Genomic DNA, 18,227 nt, shown 5'->3' on the forward strand with positions numbered 1-18,227 from the left:
TACTTAGTCCTCAGGATCCATGAATGCAACATGTTCAGTAACATTAACAATGGCTTTTACCTTAACCAACTATTGTCAAGGGCCCCAGGAATTAATTGTTTGACAAATAATTACCAGGAGCCTGTTATGTGCCCTACATCCATTAGGGGTCATAACAAACACATTAATGGTCATGATGAATAAGTAAAAACAAACAAACAAAAAACTTGGCACAGTGAATGTCATCATAAAAGAACTGATAGAGTTGTGACTACAGTGACCCATATTATTGAGATAAAATGTTGATATCAAGTGATTGCATTCTGTATTTCTGCTAGAGATCATTCAGAGTTTAAGATGCCATCAGAATGGTGGCTGTCCATTTTCTGAATATCAGTGTCAATGCTGATCCTGGCCTCACAACCTATCACCATAATCCTTTTCCAGACAGAGAGGGGCCTGCATGATTTGTCTTTATGACACACTAATCCTGGGTGGGCTGTAAAAGTTAAAGGAGATAGAGAAATATGAGGTGTTTTTTTCTTCATTGGTGAATTATTTTTTAAATTTTATTTTTAAAAATTTTAATTCAGGTTTAGTTATCATACAATGTTACAATAGTTTCAGGTGTACAACATAGTGATTCATCAATTCCATACATCACTGGGTGCTCATCACAAGTGCACTCCTTAATCCCCATCACCTGTTTAACCCATCCTCCCAACCCTCCTTTTAGTAACCATCTGTTTATCCTTTATAATTAAGAATCTTTCTTAATTTTTTCTCTCTTTTTTCCCCTTTGCTCATTTGTTTCTTAAATTCCATATATTAGTGAAATCATACAGTATTTGTCTTTCTCTGACTTATTTCCCTTATCATTATATTCTCTTGCTCCATCTGTGTTATTGCAAATGGCAATATTTCATTTTTTGTGGCTAAATAATATTCCTTTGTGTGTTCATGTGTGTATGCATATGTATATGTGTATATATACATATATGTGTATATATACGTGTGTGTGTGTGTGTGTATGACACTTTCTCTGTCTATTCATCAATCGATAGACACTTGGGTTGCTTCCATAATTTGGCTATTGTAAATAATACTGCTGTAAACATTGGGGTGCGTGTATCTCTTTGAATTAGTATTTTTATATTCTTTGGGTAAATAATCAGTAGTGTGATTGCTGGATCATAGGGTAGTTCTAGATTTAACTTTTTGAAGAACCTCCATAATATTTTCCACAGTGGCTGCACTTGTTTGCCTTCTCACCAACAATGCAAGAGGGTTCCTTTTCTCCTACCTCCTTGCCAACACTTGCTGTTTCTTGAGTTTTTGTTTTTAGCCATCCTGGCAGGTGTGAGGTTATATCTCATTGTAGTTTTGATTTGTATTTCTCTGATAATCACAGATATTAAGCATCTTTTCATGTGTCTGTTGGCCATCTGTATGTTTTCTTTGGAGAAATATCTGTTCATGTCTTCTGCCCATTTTTAAATTGGATTATTTGTTTTTGGGTGTTGAATTTGATAAGTTCTTTATATGTTTTGGATACTAATCCTTTATTGGATATGCCATTTGCAAATACTTCTCCCATTCAGTAGGTTGCCTTTTAGTTTTGTTGGTTATTTCCTTTGCTGTGCAGAAGCTTTTCTTTTGATGTCCTTCCAATAGTTATTGTTCCTTTTGTTTCCCTTGCCTCAGGAGGCATATCTAGAAGAAAGTTGCTATGGCCAGTGTCAAAGAAGTTACTGCCTGTATTCTCTTCTAGGATTGTGATGGTTTCCTGTCTCACATTTAGATCTTCTTAGGTCTTTAATCCATTTTAAATTTATTTTTGTGTATAGTGTAACAAAGTGGTCCAGTTTCCTCATTTTGCATGTAGTTATCCAGTTTTCCCAACAGCATTTGTTGAAGAGACTTTTTCCATTACATATTCTTGCTGCCTTTGTCAAATATTAATTGACCATAAATTCTGGATTTGTTTTTGGGCTTTCTATTTTGTTCTATTGTTTTGTGTCAGTACTATAATATTTTGATTTCTACAACTTTGTAATATAACTTGATGTCTGGTATTGTGATACCTCCAGTTTTGTTTTTCTTTTTCAAGATTGCTTTGGCTATTCAGGGTCTTTTGTGGTTCTATACAAATTTTAGGATTGTTTGTTCTAGTTGTGTGAAAAATGCTATTGGCATTTTGGTAGGGATTGCATTAAATGTGTAGACTGCTTAGATTAGATGTGTAGAATAGACATTTTAATATTATTTTTCCTTTTTAAAAATATTTTATTTGTTTATTCATGAGACACACACACACACACACACACACACACACACACACAGAGGCAGAGACACAGGCAGAGGGAAAAGCAGGCTCCATGCAGGGAGCCTGATTTGGGACTAGATTCCTGGTCTCCAGGATCACACCCTGGGCTGAAGATGGCGCTAAACCTCTGAGCCACCCGGGTTGCCCTTATTTTTCCTTTTAATCAATGAGCATGCAATGTCTTTCCATTTTTTTGTGTTGTCTTCAATATCTTTCATCAGTATCAATGTTTTATAGTTTTCAGAGTACAGATCTTTTACCTCTTTGGCTAAGTGTATTCCTAGGTATTTTATTATTTTTGATGCAATTGTAAATGGAATTGCTTTCTTAATTTCTTTTTCTGCTGCTTCATTTTATAATAAATGGATATTGTAATTTGTCATGCTTTTTCTGCATCTGTTGAAATGATCATATGGTTTTTTTTCCATAGAAATACAGCAGATTTCTGTACCTTGATTTTGTATCCTGCGACCTTACTGAATTCATTTATGAGTAGTTTTTTGGTGGACTCTAGGTTTTCTATGTAATATCATGTCATCTGCAAACAGTGAAAGTTTTATTTCTTCCTTGACAATTTGGATGCCTTTATTTCTTTTTGTTGTTTGATTGCTGTGGCTAGGACTTCCAGTATTATGTTGAATAAAAGTAGTGAGAACAGACATCCTTGTTCCTGATCTTAGGGGGACAAACTCAGTTTTTCACCATAGAGTATGATGTTAGCTGTGGGTTTTTCATATAAAGCATTTATTACATTGCTGTGTGTTCCCTCTATACTTACATTTTTGAGAGTATTTTATAATAAATGGATATTGTAATTTGTCATGCTTTTTCTGCATCTGTTGAAATGATCATATGGTTTTTTTTTCCTTTTTTTGTTGATGTGATGTATCACATTGATTGACTTGCAAATACTGCACCACCCTTGCATGGGAGGTTCTTTATACCATGATCATTAATCTCATCATTCTCTTAAAAAGATATATAATATATGAAGTTAAGTCTTCACTAACCAATTAAAGCATAAAAATACTCAAATTCTTTTCCTGTTTTGTAACTTTTTATTTTTAATTTCAAACTTACAGAAAAGCTGCAAAATACAAAAAAATTCCTGTTTACCAATTTCTCTCAGATTCCCTCATTTTTAATATTTTACCACATTTGTTTTATAATTATCTGTTGACAGACACATAGACACACACACTTTTTCTGAATCATTTGAGAGTATGTTGCAGAAATGATGTTCTTAATTCTTTTTAATCTATTATTTGATTATGTATTTGTTTTTCGTATTACTTCAGACACTGATCCCACCAGTTTTGAGGATGAGATTGGAAACTCTTTCTTGAAATATTTGGAATCTTCTCTGATTGTTGCCTCAAGTGCAGGAAAGTCAACCTTCCTTCCTTTTGAATTCACTTAAGCATAGGCCATGTTGCTAGAGCCTATAGAAAATCTAATTGAAGAAAAGTAGTCCTTTAATTCAGTGTGGCTTTTTAACACCTGCACTGCTTCTGTGGAAGATGAAAACTTTTGCATTTCTGGTTGCCACACTCACTGGGGTAAAGGGCACAATTTTATGGATCTTTGTTGAGAGGTCATGCCAAGGTAGCTAAAAGGAACTACCTCTATGACTTATTTTAATACTATACTACCAGAGTATGAAAATTGCAGATTGTATTATGGGTTATCTCTGGTACCTGAAATACCTGAATTACTCTGGAACAGGACCTAAAATAATTAGCAGTATAAACTTTTTTTTCAGTATCTAAGTTCAAAATTAAGTCTTTATAGTAATTATGAGAGAATGAAGTAAGCTCTTGGATGGATTAAAATCATGTATTTTTTCAAAGCCACAGCTATTTCCTTTGGGCAAATGAACTTCCTTTTTGAATTCTTTAAGATAACAATAGTATTTGGTAACTTTTTCTATCTGTCTTCTAAATAATGCTCTCATAATCTGAATGAATTAGTATAGTTTTCTAAATTGATTTTCTTAAGACAGAGACTGACTAGTTTTGGGATTGAGTATCTAGTCCATTGTGATTAGTGTCCTTTGCTGTAACCCAACTGGCTGTAGTGCCATCACCTGGAAGAGTGGTGGAAATGCAGGATCTCAGGTTCCATCTTAAATGTACTGAACCAGAATCTGCATTTTAACAAAACCCCCAGGTTATTATATGTGCATTAAAATTTAAGAGCTATTACTATACTGATTTGGGAAATCTATATCATTATTTATGAGTTAAATGGTTAGGTTAAAGTTTTTGCAAAAGATGCCTTCTTTAACGTCCTGAAAACCAGCCCTGATGCAGGGATTCCTCTATGGGCTAGCCAAATAGACCTGAACCAGTTTTTTGCCCAAGGGGAAGAAAGAACAAGTTAGGTGCCTGAAAATTTCCACGTCACCCCTTTACTCTTTGTCTCTGCAAGAGAGTATAAAATCTTTAGCTTTGGAAGTGCATGGATGTGCTAGAGAGAATAACTTCTCCCTTCTTGGAGGTGATTAATATTGCTGGGATAAACTCAAACAGAATGGTAGATTTTCTGAGACTGCGGGGGATCTTCTGGATGATAGGAGCTTCCATTGTTCCACAGTGCATAAATATTGTATGGAGGGATTTTCCAAATATTACTTTTATTTTATTATACTTTATATTTTTTTTAGAGAGAGAGAGCGTGTGCGTGCCTGCACACACTGTGGGGGGGGGGGTGAAGGGAGAGGGGAAAAGAGAATCTTAAGCAGGCTCCACATCCAATACAGAGTCTGACATGGGGCTCAGTCTCACGACCCTGATATCACGACCTGAGCCAAAATCAAGAGTCGGACACTTAACTGACTAAGCCACAAAGGCACCCCCCAAATATTCCCTTGCACAGAACAAAGATTACTGCAGACTTACTCCTTGCCTTTTCTTCTATTGTCCACAAAGACATTTTAATGTAAAAAAATACTATATATTAGTGTTTAAAATTCAAACAATACAGAAGTGTCTATAGAGAAAATGTGTTCATCTCTCATTCTTTTAAAAAATATTTTATTTATTTGCTCATGAAAGACACACAGGCAGAGATACGGGCAGAGGGAGAAGCAGGCTCCCTGTGGGAACCCAATGCAGGACTTGATCCAGGACCTCAGGATCATGCCCTGAGCCAAAGGCAGACGCCTAACCAGTGAGCCACCTGGGTGCCCCTCATCTGTCATTCTATTCCTACCTTAACCCCATTCCTCAGAAATAGCCACCATTAATATTTTGACCTTCTTATGTATGGTCTCATATATACATATACACAAAAAGTTTTAAAATTACATCATACTGCAGTGCTGTTTTATAAATTGCTTTTTGTTCTACTTACTATATCATGAGTTACTTTAATGTCAGTATGCAAATCATTAACATGATAATAAAAATTCATTATAAAAATAAGAGCTATCCATCAACAAACTACTCTCTACCTGGGGTTTGCAGTAGAGATAATAGCTAGAAGAACTTGGGTTCATTTTTTAAGATTTTATTTATTTATTTGAGAGAGAGAGAGCCTGCATAAGAGAGGAGGGGCAGAGAGAAGGAGTGAAGCAGACTCCCACCTGACCAGGAAGCCTGATGTGGGGCTCGATCCCAGGACCCTGGGATCATGACCCAAACTGATGGCAGACGCTCAATCCACTGAACCACCCAGGTGCCCCGAAGAACTTGGTATAACCAATGTTTTGTTTATTCAGTTGGTTCAGGTTTTCTAGAGAACTGGGATGGACAGTACTGGAATTCAAAGTCACTTTCTGGAAAGTATAAAAGATAACAGTGATGAGAGCTCTAGGTCCATGCTGGTTTTAAAGGAATGGATTGACAGTGTCTAGAGGTGTGGATTGTGATGAATGACAAGGATGCAACTGAAGAATACCTCAAATGAAAAGAATCTTTCCCTGTCCACCAGATATAAATGAGCCATTGGTAATAATAGGTCAGACCTCATCGGAAATGCCGCTTTTGACCTCAACTAATGAATTTTATACTAAGATGATGACACCAATTCACGATGTGGAGACAAAGACTTCATCTAAGTGTTACATACAGGTCACTGGTATGACTTGTGCTTCCTGTGTAGCAAACATTGAACGGAATTTAAGACGAGAAGAAGGTGAGACACTCTTGAAGCCTCTCATTTTGTGTATTGATTTGAGGACTGTCCTTTTTGTTCTCTTAGGTGTTTTGTAACCATTTTTGTGGTTCTTGCCACAAAAGGCCTTATGAAGTCCTGTGTATGAGTGATGTGCAGGACAACTTTGACTTTCTGACAGCCAGTTTTTGTGTTTTGTTACCTTAGTTCCCAAGTTCCTATCTTGTTTACCTCATGATCACATTTTAATATCAATGAAATTTGTAGGAAAACAGCAGAAGGAAAGATAAATAAGGTTACCTTCTCTATGGACCTTGGTTGCAATGGATTTTAAGAAACATACCAATTTTCTGATAAAACTACACTTAAACCTAATAACCACAGTCCATTAGTTTCAATATTAATGTACTTGGACCAAAAAACCAGACCAGAACCAAGTTTGTTTAGAATTATGTTATTCTCTTCCAACAGTTTGATCACTGATCATTGCTTGCAGTAAAAATGTTTAAAAAGTTACTTAATATTCTCTACAAATTTTAACTCTAGGTTACAAAATCTTAGAAAATTTACAGCAAACCTTTTTTTTTATTCAATCAAACTCAAATGTTTTGCGTTATAAGTTTGCACTCATATTAATTGGCTTCACACTGTGACATAATAGATTTGTTAGGGATGCCTGGGTGGCTCAGCGGTTGAGCCTCTGCCTTCGGTCCAGGGTGTGATCCCAGAGTTTTGGGATCACGTCCCGTGTCCCAGCTCCCTGTATGGAGCCTACTTCTCTCTCTGCCTATGTCTCTGCCTCTCTCTGTGTGTCTTTCATGAGTACATAAAATCTTTAAAAAAAAAGATTTGTTAATTATAGAGATAAAGAGATATACAGTTATGTTTAATGAGACTGAAGTTGGTACTTTGGCAGCCCTAGCCCCAGTGTCTTAACGTGCCCTTAGTCACAAGGGCCAAATAAGTAAGATTAATATCAGCTTATCCCTTCTATTGTGGGAAAATAACTCAAAGTGTGTAATAATAATACAAGCTTGTGGTCTACAGGCCTTATATATAAAGGCCTTATATATTCCATATATATATATATGTATGTGTGTATATATACACACATATACACACATACCTTACTTTATATATAAAGGCCAGAAAATTATAACAAAGTGTATGTTATACAGTTATTACTTTATCTGCATTGTGTCATTTTTGCCTGTCATTTTAGTCTCCGTTTTATCTAATTAAAATGCATTTGAGGCTGAAGCTTGTATCATGCTTTTTTAAAAAAGATTTTATTTATTTATTCATGAGAGACAGAGACAGAGAGAGAGAGAGAGAGAGAGAGAGAGAGAGAGAGAGGCAGAGACATAGGCAGAGGGAGAAGCAGGCTTCCCATGGGAGCCCGATGTGGGACTTGATCCCAGAACCCCGGGATCACGACCTGAGCCAAAGGCAGACATTCAACCACTGAGCCACCCAGGTGCCCTTTGAATGATTAAAAGAGGAAAGGTGGGAGGTTACAAACAAATGAAAGCAAAGGAAATTTGTAAGGTTCCTGTTTAATTTTAGGACCAACTATTTTTTTGGCAATCCAGAAATAGCCCTTTTCATGAGATAAGCAATGCCTATGCCAATCATGAATCCCTTAAAAAAATCCATTGTGCTGATTGATTCTTCCAGTTGCTCCTTATTATCCCCTTTACCACCTCTTTACCCCATTAGGAATACCATTGGCCTAGCTAGGGTCACTATATTTACTTTTTAAAAAACTAAGTAACACTGGTTGTCTCAGTTTAATTTGCATTATATTTCTAAAAATGAATAGAATTCTAATTATAGTTTGAAGTAAGAGTTTTAGAAATTATCCATAATTTATGTACTTATGAAACCTATCTTTGAGAGTCAGATTTTCCCTTCTCTTTCTGTTAGGCTATAGATTACATGCAATTGGAGCAAAAAAGATTTTTCCTACTTTCTCTATAACCTACTCTTATTACTGATGGTTTCCTATGAACTGATCCTCTGAATTATTTGGTATCCACAGAGCCCAGAATGCAAGCATTTTATATAGAAAACTTAGATTATATAGGTACTTTGTTTTCTTATTAAAATTATTATTAAGTTAATAAGTTATTAAGTTATTATTTTATTTTCTATCAAACTGCAGAGTTGACCTATGGACTATTGATCCCCATTCCCTGTCAGTCACCAAGTGCCATAGATTACCGGAAAGAGATGACATTTCTGCTATGCAGAATTAATTTTCTTCCTGGCAATGACAGCAATAGCTGGCCTAGAGAAGTAGGATGGTTGTTAATAAAAGGCTTGTGCTACAGAACAGGATAATTGTGATAAAATGAACTCCTTTGTTTTATTGACAAGTAGTATGGCACTTTTTACCCCTATGAATAAGAATACTTTATATTAGTGTGTGTCAGATAGTCATATTTGATAATTGTAAGAAATGACTATTATTTATGTTATAATGTGCATGTTGGTACATTCTTGGATTCTTTGCTGTAACTGCAGTGATTTCCTTAAGTGCATGAGATCCTTTCTGTAGGTCTCTAAGTTAGTTTCTACAAATGCTTTACATTTATTTACATTATTTACATTATTTACATTTACAATCTATTGCAATTCATGGGTCTTATTTGGATCCCAATTTAAAAAGACAAACTGTGTTAGATAAACTAATAATTACAAGACGATTCTGGAAATGTAAATTCTGCCTGCATATTTTGTGATATTGAGGAATTATTTTAGATGTGATAATGGTATTATAGGTATTTTTTAAGAGAAGAGTCTTTTAGAGATATGTATTTAGATTTTTACATATGAAATGTTATCTGGGTTTTGCTTCAAAATAATTGGAGGTAGAGTGCAGGAAGTAAAAGGATAGGAATATAGATGAAAGAAGATTAGCCACAATTGTAATTTTTAAAAAGATGTATTTATTTATTTGAGAGAGAGAATTGTGGGAGAGGCAGAGGGAGAGGGAGAGAGAGAGAATCCTCAAGCAGACTCCCCACTGAGCACAGAGACTAATGTAGGGCTTGATCCCAGGACCTCTGAGATCCTGATTTGAGCTGAAATTGAATTAGCTACAAAACTGACTGAGCCACCCAGGTGTCCCTAGCCCTAGTATTATTGATAATTGCTGAAACTGGGCAATGGTTGTATCAAGTTTATTATGTTGTTCTCTGTTTTGGGTATATGTAATTGAAAATTTCCATAATAAAAAGTCGTGGCCCCCTTTCAAAGTAGTTTTGTTTGGGTTCAAGACTATATAAAAGTTAAGTAATAAATGTCTCTAGGTTCACTTTAATCCTTTTACAAGTGAAAAAAAACTAGTAGTATTACTCTTTTTATAAGGATATTATCTCAATTGTTTTTCTTATCAATGCTTCTAGGAATATATTCTGTACTTGTGGCTCTGATGGCTGGCAAGGCAGAAGTAAGATACAATCCTGCTGTTATACAACCTCCAATGATAGCTGAGTTCATCCGAGAGCTTGGATTTGGAGCCACTATGATAGAAAATGCTGATGAAGTAGATGGTGTTTTAGAACTTGTTGTAAGTAATTATTTTTATGTGATTAATACAATTTCTAGGAAAACTTAGGGAGGATTCAGAAAATAGTTCCAAAGGTATTTAAGGGTTGGGAAAATAAGACATAAAAGAAAAGTTAAGGAAAATGGAAAAAAGAAGGATAAGATATAACTTAATGGAATGGTGGCCTTTGAGCATGGAATGTAAAAGATACTCATATCTCTATTAAGAACCAAAAAAAAGAAGATTTAGGTTTGAATAAAGAAATGAAAATCAACTTTTATTTTATTTTTTAAAAGATTTTATTTATTTATTCATGAGAGACAGAGAGAGAGGGAGAGGCAGAGGCATAGGCAGAGGGAGAAGCAGGCTCCACACAGGGAGCCTGATGTGGGACTTAATCTCAGGACTCCAGGATTACGCCCTGGGCGGAAGGCAGGTGCTAAACCACTGAGCCGCCCAGGCATCCCAAAAATCAACTTTTAAATATAGTATGATTCCTACCAAGTAGGAATAGAAAAGAATAAATTTCAGATGCACTGAAGACTTAAATTTTATAAATGAAGTCATAGAACCAGGTTTAAGGCTTAAAATGGTTTAAAATGATCATTTTCTCCAATCCAACAAGTTGCATTTTATTTGTATAACTTAAACAATTAAAACAAAAAACTTAACACTGTACCAAGATTAGTTCCAGCTCAGTCAGAAATTTGAATGTAAAAAAACAAACATGAAATTACTAGAAGAAATATTTAGAGCTCTTTTCCCAGTATTTTATTTTATTTAAATCTTTATTTTTTATTTTTATTTATTTTTTAAAGATCTTATTTATTTATTCATAGACACACAGAGAGAGAGAGAGAGAGAGAGGCAGAGACACAGGCAGAGGGAGAGGGAGAAGTAGGCTCCATGCAGGGAGCCCGACGCAGGACTTGATTCCGGGCCTCCAGGATCACACCCCAGGCTGCAGGCAGCGCCAAACCGCTGCGCCACTGGGGCTGCCCTTCCCAGTATTTTATTATAAAAACTTGACACATCAGAAAAGTCGAAAGCATTGTACAGCAGACACCCTTATACACTCCACCTAGATTCCCCAATAACATTTTAGTGTATTTGTTTTACTATATGCAAGTCTGTTAATCCATTGTGTAAATAATTTTAGACTCACAAAGTTGCAGAACTAGTAGAGAATTTCTATGAAGCTTCCACCCAGCTTTTCCACAATAACAATATCTAATCTGTTGCTTAAAAAATAATATTAGAGTGGAAATGGCCTTTCTAAATATCATACAAAACCTATAAAAGGAAGGATTGATAAATTCATGTACATAAAAATTTTGTTTTGGAAGGAAAACACCATAAACAAAGTCAAAAGACAAGTAAATTGAATTTATTTCTTATCATAGATAAAGATTAATTTTCTTAATTATATAAAGAGGTATCAATAATAATAAAAGAACCAACAACCCAAAAGGGAGATAGTAAAGGATATGAACTGACAGTTCACAGAAAATCCAAAATATTACCATTTTAAATATATGAAAAGATGTTCACCCTCACTTGTAATAAGAATGAAGCAAATAAAAACTGCATTGAAATGCTTTTTCACCTATTAGGTTTGTAAAGATCATACACAATTTTGGTAACACTATGTGATCTCTCATGTATTGCTGGTGGAGAGTTAATTGATACAGGCTCTCAGGGAATTTGTCAATGTCTATTAAAAATAAAATTGCACATACCCTTTGCTTTGGAAGTTCCACTCACAGGAAGTTATCCAACAGACATCGTTGCAAATGTATGAAATGACATGAGTGCAAATATATTCATTATAGTATTTTTTATTATAGCAAAAGATAGGAAAAAAAACCTAAATGAATCACTGGGGACTAGTTACATAAATTACAGTACATTCATATAGTGGGATACTAAGCAGCTATTAAAAAGAATGGATGGGTTTTTATTTTTTATTATTTATTTAAAAATTTTTAAAAAGACATTATTTTAGAGAAAGGGAGAGTAGGGAGAGGGGCAGCAGGAGAGGGAGAGATAATCTTAAGCAGATGCCATGCTTAGTGTAAAGCCTAATGCAGGGCTCAGTCTCACTACCTGAGCCAAAATCAAGAGTGGGATGCCCAACTGACTGCACCACCCAGGCGCCCCTATTTTTAAAGACTTCTAAACATAATAGCTTTATTGAAATATAATTCACATACCACAAAACTCACCCTTTTAAAGTGTACAATTCAGTATTTGTTTTTTTATATCTTCAGAGTTGTGCAAGTATCACCATATCTAATTTTTAAAAACAATTTTTTAATTGGAGTTCAATTTGCCAACATATAGCATAACACCCAGGGCTCATCCCGCCAAGTGCCCCCCTCAATGCCCATCACCCAGTCACCCCAACACCCCCCCCCCGCCCACCTCCCCTTCCACTATCCTTTGTTCATCTCCCAGAGTTAGGTGTCTCTCATGTTTTGTCACCCTCACTAATATTTTCACTCATTTTCTCTCCTTTCCCCTTTATTCCCTTTCACTAATTTTTATATTCCCCAAATGAATGAGACCATATAATGTTTGTCCTTCTCCGATTGACTTACTTCACTCAGCAGAATACCCTCCAGGTCCATCCACATCCACCGCCTGGGCTGCTCCAGGGCACGTCGGCGCGCGCTCTAGCCCTTTAGGGAGCTCAGGCCCGCGGTGTGGGGCGCGTTCTCCCCTGGGGCGCAGTTCCTCTGTTAGTGCCCCTGAGAGCCTGAGGGCATCCCTGCCCTCCTGGGATCCTGCCCAAGCTCCCTGCAAGCGCCTTTCCTTCCTGAAGATTGGTAAAGTTTCTGCTTCTCCGAGACTGGGCTCTCCTGTCATGGGGGCTCTCGCCGACCGGCCTCAGCCCGGCTCCTCGCGGGGCCCCTCCCCCTTGGATGCTTTTTTATTTCTTTATTTTTTTCCGTCTTCCTACCTTGATAGAAGCGCGAACTCTTCTCACTGTAGCATTCCAGCTGTTCTCTCTTTAAATCTCAGACCGACTTAGTAGGTTTTCAGGATGATTTGAAAGTTATCTAGGTAAGTTGGTGGGGACAGGTGACTTGGGGACCCTACTCTTCCGCCATCTTCTCCTGCCTCCCATATCTAATTTTTTAAAAAAGATGTTTATTTATTCATGAGAGACACACAGAGGCAGAGATATAGGCAGAGGGAGAAGCAGGCTCTCTGCAGGGGGCCTGATGCGGGACTTAATTTTAGGACCCCGGGATCACAACCTGAGCCAGAGGCAGACGCTCACCTGCTGAGCCACCCAGGTGCCCTCACCATATCTAATTTTAGGAGATTTTCACTAACCCAAGAAAGAAATGCCTTGCCTGTTAGCAGTTACTCCTTATTCTTAATGTTAAGCATTTGTGTCTTCTTTCTTTTTCCCTTGGTCAGTCTACCAAGTTTGTCAATTTTGTCAGTTTTTTCAGAAAAATAATTTTTGGTTTTATTGATTTTCTCTGTTCTTTCTTTTATTAATTTCCATTCTAATCTAATTTCCTTCCTTTTGCTCACTTTATGTTTAGTTTGCTTTTCTTTTCTAGTAGCTCAACATGGAAGGTTAGGTTATTTATTTGAGATCTTTCTTATTTTTTAATACTGACATTTACAAAAAAAAAAATATTGACATTTACAGCTACACATTTCCAAGTACTGCTTTTATTTCAGTTATTGTACTTTTCAATTCCAGACTGTCCATTGGGCCTTTTTAATAATCTCTCTTTATCAATATTATTTATTTGATGAAGTATTAGTCTCATATTTTCCTTTAATTCTTTTAAAAAAATTATTCATTTATTTTAGAGAGCGTGTGAGTGGGGGGAGGGGCAGAGAGAGAGAGAGAGAGGGAGAAAGAATCCTCAAGTAGACTCCCTACTAAGCACATAGCCAGACATGGGGCTCAATCCCAGGACCTCAAGGTCATGACCTGAGCTGAAATCAAGAGTTGGCTGCTTAACCACCTGAGCCACCCAGGTGCCCCCTCTGATTTTCTTGAATAAATGCTTCCTGGATTGCTGAAAGCTTCTGTTTAATTTCCAAATTTCAAAAAAAAAAGTTGGTTCTGACAGTTTTTGCCAGTCTTCTCATTGCTTTTATGGAGGAAATAATTTTCAAAGGCCTTTACTACACCATTACTGATACTCTTTTAGTAGATATTTTTTTTACTTGTTTTTATTGAAGTTCAATTTGCCAACATGTAACACCCAGTGCTCATCCCATCTCAGTAGATATTCTTGAATAGAAGCTTTGTAATTTGTTGTATACTTGTTAGTCACTTCCCAGAGTCTTTAAATGGTTGTTTTTTGAAACTTTTGTCCAATTTTTTAAAATGATTTTATTTATTTGAGAGAGAGAGAAAGAGAGAAAGTGAGAGAAAGCATGAGCAGGGAGGAGGGAGAGAATCAGTCTCTCCACTGATCAGGGAGCCCGACTCAGGGCTGCATCCCAGGACCCTGGGATCATGACCCTGAGCCAAAGGCAGATGTTTAACTGACTGAACCATCCAGGTGCCCTAAAACTTTTGTTCAATTTTATCGTTGCTTTTTGGGGAAAGGATTTGCTGAGTTTCACACACAGTCATTCCAGAAGTTCTGCTATTCTATTTTAGAATTTAATACCAAGCTGAACTATAACCTCACCCAATACATAAGGCAAAATGCATTTTTAGACAAAAGTATGATACTTTTGTCATCCATTAACCTTTTTAAAAGTAATAAAAAAAGACTAAAAATTCTGGACAGAAACAAGACATTAAATACAAGAAACAAGGGATGCAAGAGTGGCTCAGCGGTTGAATGTCTGCCTTTGGCAGGGCATAATCCTGGAGTCCCGGAATCGAGTCCCACATCAGGCTCCCTGCATAAAGCCTGTTTCTCCCTCTGCCTCTCTCTGTGTCTCTCATGAATAAATAAATAAAATCTTTTTTAAAAATACAGGAAACAATAGATGTCAAATCCTCTATCACAGAGTAATGACAGGAAGAGGGATACTGACTTAGTGAGATCCTCTTCTGTTTAACCTATTGCAGCTGGGACCATATCTTTGTTCCATGTAATTTTATATGAAAACAGCATTCTAATGAACATATCTGAAGGATATTAATAGTGCAGATAAGGTCTTGTGTGTTAATCCCATGTTACAATCAATGTTTAATGGAGGTAAGAGTAGATTTCTGAGTAACAAAACCTTTGTCTTTAACAGGTGAGAGGAATGACGTGTGCCTCCTGTGTACATAAAATAGAGTCTATCCTCACAAAACACAGAGGGATCTTCTACTGCTCTGTGGCCCTGGCAACCAACAAAGCACATATTAAATATGACCCAGAAATTATTGGTCCCAGGGATATTATCCATATGGTTGAAGTAAGTGGTAAGATTTTGCATTTCTGTGTTCTTGCCTGTTCAGTCAGCACTCCGTTGAATCATTTCTGGTTTGTATCAGATATGATGAAAAAGATCTGGTCCCTTTGATTACTCTCAATTAACATGTCTCAAATTTAACATAAATATGTTTACAACATAATATGGTTTTTTTTCTTGGTCTTTGTCAGGAAGAGTTAGGCAAAGCCATACTGGCACTATTAATCAGGAGCAGACTGAAGATAGAACCACAAATCCTTTAAAAATATTTAGAAAATAGCAATAAAGTATAATTTGTTATAAGATTATTTAATCATTAAGAAAGCAAGCAGCATCATGTTAGATCCTTTATTGTTAGGTCAAAGCAAATGATGTAATTTTTAAAATTTGTGTATAGTTGACAGAGCAATGTTATATTAGTTTCAGGTATACAGTATAGTGATTCAACAACTCAGTAGTTATGCTGTGCTCACCACAAGTGTAGTGACACCACATCTGTCACCATACAACACTATTACAGTACCATTGACTGCATTCCCTATGTTGTAGGTTTTTTTCCCCATGACTTATTCATTCCATACCTGGAAGCCTGTATCTCCTGTTTGTCTTCACCCATTTTACCCATCTCCTCTCTGCCAGTAATCAAATTGTTCTTTGTATTTATGGGTCTGATGCTGCTTTTTTTTGTTTGTTTGTTTTTTTTGTTTTTTTTTTTAATTAATTTTTATTGGTGTTCAATTTACCAACATACAGAAAAACACCCAGTGCTCATCCCGTCAAGTGTCCACCTCAGTGCCCGTCACCCATTCCCCTCTGATGCTGCTTTAAAAAGATGTGTTTTTAAGTATGAAATTTAAAAAAAAGTATGAAATTTAAAGGAACAAACCCTTTTGTCACAAACTTATCTTGTGTTCTTCAATTAATCTGAAGTGATAGTACATGTGAAAATGCTTTAAAAGATTTAATGTGGTATAGCCTTGGTATTATAATAATTGGAGCATATTAATAGTTCAAATAAGATCCTATTGGTATAGATAATAATATCATTAACATCTTTGTGAAGCTAGCATTATTGAGTATTTATTATGAGCCAGTTACCAAGATTGCAAAGCTTCACCTCTTAATTTTATTCTCACAACAGTGTTGTCCTCTTCATTTTGGAGGTGATGAAACTCAGGTTAATAGAAGTTAAGTTACTTACCCAAAATCACATAGCTAGTAAGTGTCATAGCTGGGATTTGAGCCTATTCTTTCTGACTTTAAAGCTCATCCTTGCTTTTTTCACTGGGCTACACTGCTAACAAATATAAGATGGCAGCATTTTCCCTAGCAGTTGAAAATATAGTATATGTTACTGTCTATATGCATATGAATCTTACTTATGTGTAGTTTTCTTTAATACTTTGTTTTATTTAAGAAAAGGGAGCACATCTTCATCTGTGCATTCACCAGAGTGACTTAATTCACAATTATTGACTTACACTCAATAACTGAGTTGTTCTTAATGACAATACAGTGGCTTAGAATTTCTCTCTATATAATATTTTTACATTCAGTAAAGTAATTGTTTTCTTGTGAATTTCCTTAGAGCTTAGGTTTTGAAGCTTCTTTGGTCAAGAAGGATCGGTCAGCAAGCCACTTGGACCATAAACGAGAAATAAGACAGTAAGTACTTTTGGTGTGTCAGTGAAAAACAGATATTGACTCTTTGTTACAAATTTGTTTTAAGAGGAAAGAATGAGGGAGAGGCAGAGGAAGAGGAAGAGAGAATCTTAAGTAGGTTCCACACTCAGCACAGAGCCTGACATGGGGCTTGATCTCATGACCCTGAAATCATGATCTGAGCTGAAATCAAAAGTTGGAGGCTTAACGGACTGAGCCACCCAGGTGCCCTCTTTGTTACAAATTTAACATTCTGTTGACATGTCAGTTTTTACAATGTCATCCTTATATTGGTTGAAGTGGTCACAATTTGTGTTTCCCTATAGTAGATAGAATCTTTAACCATTAGCTACTTAACTAAAATAAGTTTTCTTTTCTATGTAAGGTGGAGACGATCCTTCCTTGTGAGCCTCTTTTTCTGTATTCCTGTGATGGGGCTGATGATATATATGATGGTTATGGATCACCATCTAGCAATTCTTCACCATAATCAGAACATGAGTCAAGAAGAAATGATCAACATTCATTCTTCTATGTTCCTGGAGCGCCAGATCCTGCCAGGATTGTCCATTATGAATTTGCTATCCTTTTTATTGTGTGTACCTGTACAGGCAAGTGAAATGTTAATAAGTATATATGTTAATAGTGAAAAATAGCAAAATGTGACAGGCAAGGCTATTTTCAATTGCAAAACAGATATTAGCCAGAAGTTTGATCATTTTATGCTGGATGTCTCATAAAAACAATCTTAAACTGAGTGGTTAGAATAGATAATGAATTCCATTTAATTCCTAAGGATATTGTTTAACAACAAAGCAGAGAAATAGTTCAATTCATATCTGCTGTTGTATATAACTTCATCTTTAAAGTTATAATAATAAAATAGATTATATTTTAGTTACATTTGTATTTTATATTCTATATTAAATATATTAAAATTAATTATAATCATATTAGTATGTTATAAATATATATTTAATTAATTAGTAATTTATTATATAAAATTATGGTGATAATTATAATACCATGTTATTATTTTTATTATTTCTCCCTGGTACTGAAGTACATTACTTTTGTATGTTTTCAACTCTTCTTTTTAGATAAACTTTTACTGTGGAACACTTCCATCTAATTAATTTATTCCTTTTTCTGATCCTTATAAAAGGCAATGATGATCTTAAGAATAACTTAGTATGT

At 35.7% G+C, this 18,227-nt stretch overlaps 1 protein-coding gene across 7 annotated transcripts in view; it reads left to right on the forward strand.

Moving 5' to 3' along the window:
- Positions 1-18,227, forward strand: part of ATP7A (ATPase copper transporting alpha) — a 162,613-nt gene that overhangs the window by 92,241 nt on the left and 52,145 nt on the right. For 5 of the 7 annotated variants that reach the window (XM_025985014.2, XM_072743331.1, XM_072743332.1 and 2 more), the window contains 5 exons: positions 6,239-6,442; positions 9,832-9,995; positions 15,210-15,371; positions 16,957-17,033; positions 17,416-17,641. In XM_025985014.2, the coding sequence (XP_025840799.1) occupies positions 6,239-6,442; positions 9,832-9,995; positions 15,210-15,371; positions 16,957-17,033; positions 17,416-17,641 (833 nt within the window). The remainder of the gene's footprint in view (positions 1-6,238; positions 6,443-9,831; positions 9,996-15,209; positions 15,372-16,956; positions 17,034-17,415; positions 17,642-18,227) is intronic. The other 2 variants (XM_072743329.1, XM_072743330.1) reach the window with 1 other exon arrangement.

This window comes from Vulpes vulpes, chromosome X (genome assembly GCF_048418805.1).
Source record: "Vulpes vulpes isolate BD-2025 chromosome X, VulVul3, whole genome shotgun sequence".
Taxonomy (NCBI): Eukaryota; Metazoa; Chordata; class Mammalia; order Carnivora; family Canidae; genus Vulpes; species Vulpes vulpes.